At 51.9% G+C, this 11,750-nt stretch overlaps 1 protein-coding gene across 3 annotated transcripts in view; it reads left to right on the top strand.

Annotated features, from left to right (window-relative positions):
* The first annotated feature begins 2,177 nt into the window (after positions 1 to 2,177).
* Positions 2,178 to 11,750, top strand: part of Acot11 (acyl-CoA thioesterase 11) — a 59,437-nt gene continuing 49,864 nt past the window's right edge. The window contains exon 1 of one of the 3 annotated variants that reach the window (XM_052176899.1): positions 2,178 to 2,365. Coding sequence is in view for 2 of the 3 variants with exons in the window: in XM_052176898.1 (XP_052032858.1) it covers positions 8,817 to 8,849 (33 nt within the window). In the remaining variant the exon portion in view is untranslated. Of the gene's footprint in view, positions 2,366 to 8,713; positions 8,850 to 11,750 lie in introns of those variants that run through there. The other 2 variants (XM_052176898.1, XM_052176897.1) reach the window with 2 other exon arrangements.

Here is an 11,750-nt window from a genome sequence, read left to right as displayed (position 1 = left end):
GATTAAAGGCTCCACCACTGCACTGGTTTTTTTTGTTTTGTTTTTTTGTTTGTTTGTTTGAAACAGGGTCTCTTTATGAAGCCCTGTCTATACTTGAACGCACTATGTAGACCAGGCTGGCCTTAAACTCACAGAATTCCACCTGCTGCTGTCTCCATATCATTGGGATTGAAAGTATGCACCACTATACCATTTTTAATTAATTAACAGAATTATTACATTCTATTTATTTCTCTTGTATGAGCCTGTGGGTACATGTGTGGGAGGTGTGTGTGTGTGTGTGTGTGTGTGTGTGTGCAGGTCAGATGTCGGTTCATGGGAGTCGCTTTTCTTCTTTAACGTGTGGGTTCCGGAAGTCAAACTCGGGTTGCCAGACTTGGTGTCAAGCATCACTTCCTGCACAGCCATCCCACCACTCCCAGAGACATATTTTATTTTAAAATTATATGTATGTGCATATGTCTGTGTGGGGGTGTGTGCACACACGTGCAAATATTCTCAGAGGCCAGAGACATCCGCTCCTCCTGTGGCTGAAGTTATAGGAGCTGGTGAGCCTTCTGCTGCAGGTGCTGATTCTCAAAAGAACCGTGTGTATTAGCTCTCCATGGAACTGTGTCTCCAGTTCCTTCTTGACTTAGTGTGTATCTGTCTGTGTGTATAGGTGTGTATGTATAGGTGTTTGTGTCTATATAGGTGTCTGTGTGTATATAGGTGTGTGTGTATAGGTGTCTGTGTGCATATAGGTATGTGTATAGGTGTCTGTGAGTGTATAGGTGTCTGTGTGTATATAGGTGTGTGTGTATAGGTGTCTGTGTATATAGGTGTGTGTGTATAGGTGTCTGTGTGTATATAGGTGTGTGTGTATAGGTGTCTGTGTGTGTATAGGTGTCTGTGTGCATATAGGTGTGCGTGTATAGGTGTCTGTGTATATAGGTGTGTGTGTATAGGTGTCTGTGTGTATATAGGTGTGTGTGTATAGGTGTCTGTGTATATAGGTGTGTGTGTATAGGTGTGTGTATAGGTGTCTGTATGTATATAGGTGTGTGTGTATAGGTGTCTGTGTGTATATAGGTGTGTGTGTATAGGTGTATGTGTATATAGGTGTGTGTATATAGGTGTGTGTGTATATAGGTGTGTGTGTATATAGGTGTGTGTGTTTGTGTGTGTGTGTAGGTGGATAAGGAAATGTCACAATGTGCATGCGGTGAGCAGAGAGAGCACGTGGGAATCAGTCTTTGGGTCCGAGGGACAATCCCCTCCTGGTCCTACAGCCCTGTAGAATGTACTAGACTGCCAAAGTCCCCCCTCCTCTATTTCTCTTTTAGGGAACGCCATTATGTTTTATCTGGTCCCTTTGGGTTTGACAGATGTGCCAGTGTCCCACACATGGAACCAATGGGCATCTTTTAGGTGGTCCTCCAGTCCTACAACTGTCTTCAGCATCGTAATTTACCCTGTGTATAGAGTAAGGCAAGCACCGCCCCGATGGGGGATGGAGGGGTGTGGCGGGGACTGCATCCTTAGCTCTGGTCTATCTGGAAGCCCTTTGTGTTAACAGTCTCTCACCGAGTGAGGAGCGCGGTGCATGGTGTAGCCTTTGCCCAGTTCTGAACCATCTATTTTTTCTGTCACCCCCCTCACCCCAATAATCCTAAGGGTGTACTGGAAGTCCTGTTTAGCACCTCTTCCCCCCACACAGCCAGGTCCCGTAAAAGCAAAGTTGTAGTTGAATAGCAGATAAATACTAAGACTAGTAGGCACTGCTTTAGAAGTAGCTGTCAATCCCAGCACTGGGGAAGCAGAGGCAGGTGGATTTCTGTGAGTTCGAGGCCTACAGGGGGCTACATAACAGCTAGAGCGACACAAACCCTGTCTTGGAAAAATAAAAATAAGAGAAAAATAGTAGTAGTTAGGTTTGCTTCCAGTGGCGACCAGGTACCCACTTTTTGACCTCTGCCCTGTGACCAGGGATTGACAGCTCTGGGACTGAAGTGTCTACTGCCAGTTGGCTGGGGGCCGGCCCTTCAAGATCTGTCACCGGGGGCCTGGACCTCTGGGATCTGCTGACCCCGAGGCCCGGGCAGCTCCACCCGTTCCAGGCAGGGGAGGGAGGGCAGGGATTGGCCCAGGAACTCGTCTGGCCGCTCCCGCCTTCTCATCTACAGCCGTCGCTTCCGCCAAGCTCCAGCCTCCCCGCAGCCGCTGCTCGGGGGCACCCGGGACGTCCCGGGCTCGGTCCAGCCAGCCGTGGGGTCAGGATTGTCCCAGCCCTTGGGAAAGACCCGGCGCGCGCGCTGCTCTGGAAGGACACAGGTGTCCCTGGCGTCTCAGCTCCGGGTCGCCTCCCTGCACTTTCCCAGGACAGGTCAGTTTCTGCTGGGGACTGGCTCCAACCAGCAGAGGGGTGCTAGGGTGCGGGCCTCCGCGAGGATGGGGAGGGCCCAACCTGGCCACCAGGGGCATGAGGCTCAGTCTCTCCAGGTGCAACCTGGTGATGACTCACGTGGCATAGTGTGAGGTGGGAACAATTCCTGAGCAAAAACTCAAGAAAGCTGGGCGGGATCCAGACCCTCAGCAGGGCCATGTGGGAGGTCCGCTCTCAGCCCTGGCAGAGCTGGCAGAGACTCGGAGCCCGGTATCAGAACCTGTCCAATAGGGTAGTTTTTAGGGCTGGCTAAGCCTCGCCTGCCCGGTGGGCTTCCGCCTTCTCTCTCCCTCCATCACCGCCGTCTGTCCCGGGTCAGTCAGTGGTCTTCGCCTTGCTATCCTTTACCGGCTTTTTGTCTACACATGGTGGGTTTGGAGCGAGGGCCTGGCTCAGAATGCTGTCACCTCCGTTTCCTCTTCTGCTGGTGTTACTACTCTTTTTCTTGGCCCCTCCCTTCATTGATGCCCCACCCCCGTCTTTATCTCAGAACTTCCTTTAATCGGCTGGGCCATACTCCAGGGCCTCAGAGGCTGGGGACCTTAGAGGGTGACACTATTCCTGCATGCAGTCATTTAGGTGTTTATTCAGGCGTGTACTTCCACTCACGGTGTCCCCTCACCCTTGGGCATGGAAGACTCCCCCATCCCCCCCTTGTTAGATGCTCCCTGAACATCTACAGTGCTCAAGGCTCTCACTGGGAGAGGCAGGGTGTTCTGACGAGTCTGTTCCATTTCCACTGCCAGCGTACTTGACGGAAAAAAAAAGGGGACACCGACATAAGAGAAAAAGCACTAGACAGGGGACACAGTCTTCCATACACTATGTCCTTAAGTTCCAGCACACAGAGAGATACACAGAGCTGTAAAGGGTGAGCACAGGCGCATGCTCTTAAGCATACAACTGAGGAGAGGTCAAGGAGGGCTTCCTGGAGGTGGTGGCATTTCAGCTGCTGCTGCTTTGGTGGCAGACTGTCCAATCTCTGAATCCCATTACCATGTTCCCACACTAAGGTGCCATTGGTCTTTCTCGATGGCCCAGCAGAATCTCTAGGGATTTTGTTTGACAGGCAAGTTCTTGGGCCTGACTTCTCTGTTCTGCTGAAGCAAAAGCCTTGGGGTATGGGGGCTAGAAAGACCACTCAGCAGTTAAGAGCACTGGCTACTCTTTCAGAGGAGCGCTATTCAATTCCCAGCACTTACAAGTGCTTACAACCATCTGCAACTCCAGGTCAAAGGAGTCTGACATCTCTTCTGGCTTCTAAGGGCACACAGAAGTGGTGCATGCACACACATACTAGCGAAACAACCACACATATAAAATTAAAAAGAAAATAAAAAAATGTAGATGTTAAGGGGCCCTTTGGGTGGCCCCGATGCAGGTTGAAGTTTGGGTCCTTCTAGGACCTAGGATAGACATCTGCATATCGGTCTGGGCTGCGGTCTGGGTATTGGGGTCGGAGCCAAGGATGAGGGAAATGCCCTTGGGGCTCAGGTGAGCAGGAAGGAGAGGTGGATGCCAGTGGTAACATCTCTGTAGTAATGTTAGTAATGGGCAGACCTGCTGAGGGCTCACGGGAACCAGTTCAGACAGGACCTAGCTTTGTGAGTAGCAGGAGCCTCTGCAGAAAGATCTCGATCTCTGTTGTACGCTCCTGGATCAGCCTCTCTGGAAATCCTCTCTGATGTCTAAGCGAAGCCTCTCCTATTGTGTGCCGTGTGGCAGGATGGATGAACGTGGCTCTGGGCTTGTGGTAAGGACTGGGGTGTCTAGATGACCCCACACAGTATGCCTTCTCCACCTCAGGGTTTCAGTTTGTCCATGTCTTAGATGGAGGTGCTGGATTGAGGCTGGTGAGCCTGCGGTATGGTGGTCCTCTGGAGAGAGGGAGCCTGGGGTGGGAGGTCGTGAGCTCAGTAGCAGTGCTGGTTACGTGACGTGGAGTCTCAGTGAGATGCGCTGTCCACATCGAGGAAGTTTGACACCGTTCTGTCTTCCTCGTCAGGCGTCTCTGTGCTGGGCATGCTCACCATGCACAGAGCTACCTCAGGCTTTAGCCCTGCCGCCCGGTCTGTGAGGCCCTCCGTGACAGGCCCTGGCTTTCCTGTAGGGCGATGCTCCCCATAGCCCAGGACTGCACTTGTCCTGCCTGCCAGGCCTTCCTTCTCGCCCTTCCTCCCAGCCTGCCTAGTCCCATTCTGGCTGGCGTTAGTGCCACCTCCTCCAGAAGCCACCTGGATTGCTCTAGTCCTCAGTGCCGTGTGTGTGTGTGTATGTGTGTGTGTGTGTTTGTATGTGTGTGTGCGCATATGTGTGTGAATGTATGTGTGTGTGCATATGTATGTGTGTGTATGTGTGTATGTGTGTGTGTGCGTGTGTGTATATGTGTGTGTGTATGTATGTGTGCATATGTATGTGTGTGTGCATGTGTGTGTATGTGTGTGTATGTGTGTGTGTGCGTGTGCGTGTGTATGTGTGTGTATGTGTGTGTGCGTGTGCGTGTGTATGTGTGTGTATGTGTGTGTGCGTGTGCGTGTGTATGTGTGTGTATGTGTGTGTGTGCATGTGCGTGTGTATGTGTGTGTCTGTATGTGTGTGTATGTGTGTGTATGTGTGCGTGTGTGCGCGCGTGTGTGTATGTATGTGTCTGTATGTGTGTGTATGTGTGTGTGCATGTGTGTCTGTATGTGTGTGTATGTGTGTGTGTGCGTGTGTGTGTCTGTATGTGTCTGTATGTGTCTGTATGTGTGTGTATGTGTGTGTGCGTGTGTGTCTGTATGTGTGTGTATGTGTGTGTGTGCGTGTGTATGTGTGTGTGCATGTGTGTGTGTGTGCGTGCGTGCGTGTGTGTGTGTCTGTATGTGTCTGTATGTGTGTGTATGTGTGTGTGTGTATGTGTGTGTATGTGTGTGTATGTGTGTGTGTGTGCACACGCATGTGCTCACCAGAGTTCTGTTTCTTAATAGCTTCTTCATCTTTAAAAATGTTATTTATTTCATTTATTATTATTGACTGTGCATGGAAATGTGATGTGTGTATGGCAGGGGGCACATGCGTCACACACTTGTAGACTTGTGGTCAGAGGACACCCTTGTGTGGTCAGTTCCTCCCTTCTACCTTTATGAGGTTCTGGGGATCAAATTCAGGCTTGCACTGTTGGGCAGGATCTTGGTCACTGTTGTCTTGTGCAGAGACACCATGGCCAAGGCAGCTCTTTTTTTTTTTTCTGTTTTTTTTTTTGGATTTGTTTTTTTCGAGACAGGGTTTCTCTGTATAGCCCTGGCTGTCCTGGAACTCACTCTGTAACCAGGCTGGCCTCGAACTCAGAAATCCACCTGCCTCTGCCTCCCAGAGTGCTGGGATTACAGGCGTGCGCCACCGCCGCCCGGCTCCAAGTCAGCTCTTAAAGGAGAATTCCGCTATGGGCCGGCTTTCAGCTTCAAAGCTGTAGCCTGTTTTCATTGTGGTGGGAGCTCAGCGGTGCCCAAGCAGACATGGTGATTCTGGAGAAGTTGAGAGTTCTACATCCAGATCTGAAGGCAGCAGGAAGAGAGAGACGCACTGGACCTGGCTTGGCTGTCTGAAACCTCAAAGCTCCCCGCCAGTGATACACGTCCTCCAACAAGGCCATCCTTGATGTCCAAGCATGTGAATAAATGAGCCTATGGGGGCCATTGTCATTCAAACCACCACAGGCCGCAAGCGCCTTTGTGCTGAACCATCTCACGTCTTGCTTTATGATGATGATGATGATGATGATGATTTGATGATGATGATGGTGATGATGATGATGTCCCTTGGTGACCAGCTTACCCGTTCTAGTAGGGATATTGTGTATCTCGGCCTCCCTAGTGCTGGGATTACAGGTACCCACCAGGGCACCTAACTTTTTTTTACATGGGTGCTAAGAGCCAAACTCAGGTCTTCATGCTTTCGACAACAAGCACTTTACTAACTGGGCTATCCCCCAGCCTCTACCCCATTCAGAAAATGTTTACTTTTCTATTTTTAGTTGGGTAAAGGTATGTGTGTCTGCATCTGGGTATGTATGTACGTATGAATACAGATGCTGTGGAGCTCAGAGACACCAGATTCCCTAGAGTTTCAGTAACAGATGGTTTTGAGCCATCTGACATGGATACTGGAACCCAGTTGGGCTCTTCTGGAAGAGTATCAAGAAGGCTTAATCATTGAGCCATTTTTCCGGTCCCCACCCCTCTTTTTTTGTTTGTTTTTTGTTTTTTGCATTTTTTGTTTTTTATTTTTTGAGACAGGGTTTCTCTGTGTAGCCCTGGCTGTCCTGGAACTCACTCTGCAGACCAGGCTGGCCTCAAACTCAGAAATCCACCTGCCTCTGCCTCCCAGAGTGCTGGGATTACAGGCGTGCGCCACCACTGCCCGGCTTTTTTATTTTTATTTTTTTTTTATGACAGTGCCTAACATTGTATTATAAATCAGGTCGGCCTGAAACTCAACATGTAGCCTAGGCTGCCCTTGAACTCATGGCCATCCTCCTGTCTTAGGTTCCTGAGTGTTGGAGACTGCAGGCATGAGTTAGCATGATTGGTATTCATCTTGCTGTCTTTCAGGTATAACTTCAATTGCTCATTTGCAGATACAGAAGTGCAGATCATTGACAAGAACTCACGAGGAAGGATGTGCAAGTCCTCGATTCCCAGAGCCAAGGCTTTGAGAGAGGAGAGGACCTGCCCAGAGCCCGGGCCTGGCAGTGCACCCAGGGCCTTTGGCAGAGGATGCGTTAGTGACTGTGTGGTGAATGAAGCAGAGGCAGGAGGCGGAGGAAGTCCCTGCTGCTAACTCTCCCCTCTGCTCCCTACCAGCCATGGTGCCTTGGACACACCCCTCCCCAGACCCAAGGGTCATCCCTGTGGTATAGAAAGGATCAGCAGGAAGCCTGATGCTCCAGGACTTGTCCTCAGCCATCTGGTCACCTGTTCCTTTTGGCCTTTTTAATCTTGTCCAGTGTGTGTTCAGTCCTCTGCCTCAAATCTCTTGCAGAAGTGGCAGAGGACAGGGAAAATCCTTGAGGACTTCCACTATTGATGGCCACCGGTGCTGAATACCACGTGGCATACTGGGTGTACTTTGGCAGGTGCCTCACTTACAAGAATTACCTGCTTATAAGGAAGTAGCTGTCAGGGCCCGGTGTACAGACCTAGCAGTTGCTGGATGTGGCCAACTTGGACTCAGGAGCCAGTGGGTGAATTCCTGGCAGGTGGGTCTGGTGTCTCTCTAGGGGTGCATCCCGCTGCACTCCAGCCTGCTCTCTTGTGGACGGATGGACTCCCTGGCAAGAGAGTTGGAACTCTGGGATCTATCTCCATTCTGTAAGGCAAGGGCAGTGGGTAGGGGACTAGAATGGGGGCTGGAATTTGCCTGGGTCTAGAGACATAAAGAGAGTCCGGTGGTGCCAGTAGGTGGGCGAATGAAGCAGAGGCAGGAGGCGGAGGAAGTCCCTGCTGCTAACTCTCCCCTCTGCTCCCTACCAGCCATGGTGCCTTGGACACACCCCTCCCCAGACCCAAGGGTCATCCCTGTGGTATAGAAAGGATCAGCAGGAAGCCTGATGCTCCAGGACTTGTCCTCAGCCATCTGGTCACCTGTTCCTTTTGGCCTTTTTAATCTTGTCCAGTGTGTGTTCAGTCCTCTGCCTCAAATCTCTTGCAGAAGTGGCAGAGGACAGGGAAAATCCTTGAGGACTTCCACTATTGATGGCCACCGGTGCTGAATACCACGTGGCATACTGGGTGTACTTTGGCAGGTGCCTCACTTACAAGAATTACCTGCTTATAAGGAAGTAGCTGTCAGGGCCCGGTGTACAGACCTAGCAGTTGCTGGATGTGGCCAACTTGGACTCAGGAGCCAGTGGGTGAATTCCTGGCAGGTGGGTCTGGTGTCTCTCTAGGGGTGCATCCCGCTGCACTCCAGCCTGCTCTCTTGTGGACGGATGGACTCCCTGGCAAGAGAGTTGGAACTCTGGGATCTATCTCCATTCTGTAAGGCAAGGGCAGTGGGTAGGGGACTAGAATGGGGGCTGGAATTTGCCTGGGTCTAGAGACATAAAGAGAGTCCGGTGGTGCCAGTAGGTGGGCACCAGGCCCCACGTGGCTGTGGCCCAGCTGGCGGGTGCTAGCGAGCCTTCCGTGCTGGAGTGGTGGTGGGGCAGGCACAGAGGGCGGACTGAGGAGAGGCCAGGACATGGGGCGGAGATTCTGACAGCTGGCTCCGGAGGGCAGGGAGCTTGGGAGGAGGAGCCAGGAGAAGCGGCTGCTTTGGGAGCTGCTGGCTGCCTTGGGGCTCAGGTGACCAGCGGCCCTTTAGGAACCTACAGACTCCCCCACAGCCTGGCAACCCAGCAAACGGAGCAGCAATGATCCAGAATGTGGGCAGCCACTTACGAAGGGTATGGACTGTGGGTTAGGGTGGACTGGGAGGCAAATGAGTCTCCTGGAGAGGGGCCCAGAAAGTAGATGCTTTCCTCTAAAGTCCTGTTTGGTCTCGCTGTCTGTAGTCCTCTTTAGAAGGAGAAGTCGCAGAGCCCACGGACTTAAGTTATAACTAGTAGTCTCCCAAAGGAGCCCCAGGGACAGACAGGAGGCTCTCACAGGCTGGCAGTTTGTGGTTGGGTGGAATGGAATCTTCTGTAGCAAGTTCTGGAATTCTGTTTGGTTGAGTGTGTATGTGTGTTCTGTGCATAATCCTACTGCTGCTGCTGCTGCTGTGTGTGTGTGCCCTGTGCATGCATCCTGCTATCCTGCTATCCTGTTGCTGCTGCTGCTACTGGTGGTGGTGTCTGTGTGTGTGCCCTGTGCATGCATCCTGCTATCCTGCTATCCTGTTGCTGCTGCTGCTGCTGGTGTCTGTGTGTGTGTGTGTGTGTACAAGGCGAGAACAGGAGAGTAATAACATGGCCATGTGAGGGAGAGGCCATGTGAAAAATGTTCTTTGCTGTGACCTTCGGGAGTGTTTTTTCCTGGAGCCTCCTAACTGGGACTTTGGAGTTGAGATAGGTGCTGAGGTCTCAGAACACCCAAGTGCACAGTGGCTCATTGGGGGCCTTTGGCTTGGTGCCTGGAGAAGGGCTCAGGACAGGCTGTACCGCCAGTGCTGGGCAAGAGTTTCTGCTGTCTGAGGACGTCTCGGAAAGGGCCTTTTTAAAAAGGCCCTGGGACAAATACACATCTCACCTGCCTTTCCAGCCCAGTGGCATCCTTGCCCAGCCCCAGGCGCTTTGGGCTCCTAGGATCTCACCCAGTTCCTTCCATCTGCTCTCCCACCAGAGGTTACCTCTGAAAAGTTAGCTGTGGTGCATGCCCGCCCGCTCAGTCTTACCTGGCAGGCAGGTCCTTATCTCAGCGGCGTGCTTGCCGCCATCCCCCCTGTGTTCACGGCAGCCCTGTGGGATTGGCTTCCTCTGTCTCAGCGTTCCCCTGGCTCGCTCTGGCTGCTGTGCATTCTCTCTGTACCTTCCACCAGTGACCTCAGCCTCCCTGCACCTCCGTCAGCCTGCCATCTTCTCTTTAGCAGTTTCCTCCTCAGCCCTCAGATTGAGCTGGGATGCCGCCTCCTCTGGAAAGCCTTCCTAGATTTCTCATGGCATCGTGCACTCTTGTGAGCCCCGCTGTCACTGGGATGGAAGATTGGGTTGTGTCTCTATCTCGCTTACCCCAGTGAACTTTACAAGCTGTGCTTGGTGTACTTAGTCCTGGTCAGAGGCCGGGGGATACCTAGGGAATGAATGTGGGCAGGTAGTTTCTCCGCCATGTCCAGGATGGAATCTGAGCTGCCGGGTCTCTTGCTTCTGTGCCCTGAGCCCAGGGTAGAGCCTCTCTGTGCTCTGACTTTGCCAGGCACCACGCTCAGAGCTTGCACACGTTAGCATGCTCAGCTGAGTGAGGCAGGCCCGCTCTGCCATCCCTGGGACGGCCGGTCTTTGCCACCAGCTTGACTGGGTTCAGAATCTGGGTGTGTCTGTGAGACTGTTTCCATAGAGGCTTGAGTGAGGAGGGAAGGCCCACCCTGAGTGTGGAGGGCAGATTCCTATGGGCTGGACCCCAGAAAAAGGGAAAAAAGAGAAAGGATCTTGGTACCAGCATTGCCTCTCTATGCTTCCTGTCTATGGACATCTTGTGACCACCTGACACCATTATTTCCTTGCCTTGTAGACTGTATTTCTTCAAACTGTGAGCCCAAATGAACCCTTCCTTCCCTCCTTCCTTCCTTCCTTCCCTCCTTTCTTCCTTCCCTCCTTCCTTCCCTTCTTCCCTCCTTCCCTCCTTCCTTCCCTTCTTCCTTCCCTCCTTCCTTCCCTTCTTCCCTCCTTCCCTCCTTCCTTCCCTTCTTCCCTCCTTCCTCCCCTCCTTCCTTCCCTTCTTCCCTCCTTCCTTCCCTTCTTCCCTCCTTCCTCCCCTCCTTCCTTCCCTTCTTCCCTCCTTCCTTCCCTTCTTCCCTCCTTCCCTCCTTCCTTCCCTTCTTCCCTCCTTCCTTCCCTTCTTCCCTCCTTCCTTCTCTCCTTCCTTCCCTCCTTCCCTCCTTCATTTCCTCCTTCCTTCCTTCCCCCCCTCTCCCCCTTCCTCCCTCCCTCCCTCCCTCCCTCCTTCCTTCCTTCCTTCCTTCCTTCCTTCCTTCCTTCCTTCCTTCCTTCCTTTCTTCCTTCAGTTGTTTTGTTAGGCATTTGACTATAGCAGGAAGAAAAGCAACCAGCAGGCTCTCCACCCTGCTCCTGTCTCCCCACACTTATCCTGGAGAGAAGCAACTTAGGCTCAGGGGGTCAGCAGCCTGTCTAGGGTCACAGAGGTGGGAAGTGGCAGAGCTAGGATTTGAACTCAATGGTTCTAGTTCCAGAGCTTTCAGACACCGGGCTTTGCCAGGCAGAGGCTGGTGAGTGACCCAGCCAACCCCGAGTCCTGACTTGAACTCTGCTAGCACCCAGCCTCTGGTGGTGGAGCTGCATGTTGGGCGTGGGAATTGTGCCCCAGGGCCTCGGGGACTTCCCATTAGTTAAGGATGATTCTGATCACCCGCTTTGAACTTATGCCTGGCTGGCACATCTTGACTTTCTTCTTAATTTCCTTTGCTCCCATAGAAAAAAGGAGAGTTTGAAGGCATTTTCTTTTTGGAGAACCGAATGATTTTTATTTTTATTTGAGACAGGGTCTCATGTAACCAAAGCTGGCCTCAAATTTGATGAAGATGTTGTCAAAGATGACTTTGAACTTCTTTTTTTTTTTCTTTTTGTGTTTTTCAAGACAGGGTTTCTCTGTGTAGCCCTGGCTGTCCTGGAACTCACTCTGTAGACCAGGCT

The sequence above is a fragment of the Apodemus sylvaticus genome, chromosome 3 (genome assembly GCF_947179515.1).
Source record: "Apodemus sylvaticus chromosome 3, mApoSyl1.1, whole genome shotgun sequence".
Classification (NCBI taxonomy): domain Eukaryota; kingdom Metazoa; phylum Chordata; class Mammalia; order Rodentia; family Muridae; genus Apodemus; species Apodemus sylvaticus.
Note: the sequence above shows the minus strand (reverse complement) of the source record. Positions and strands in the feature narration are given on the sequence as shown.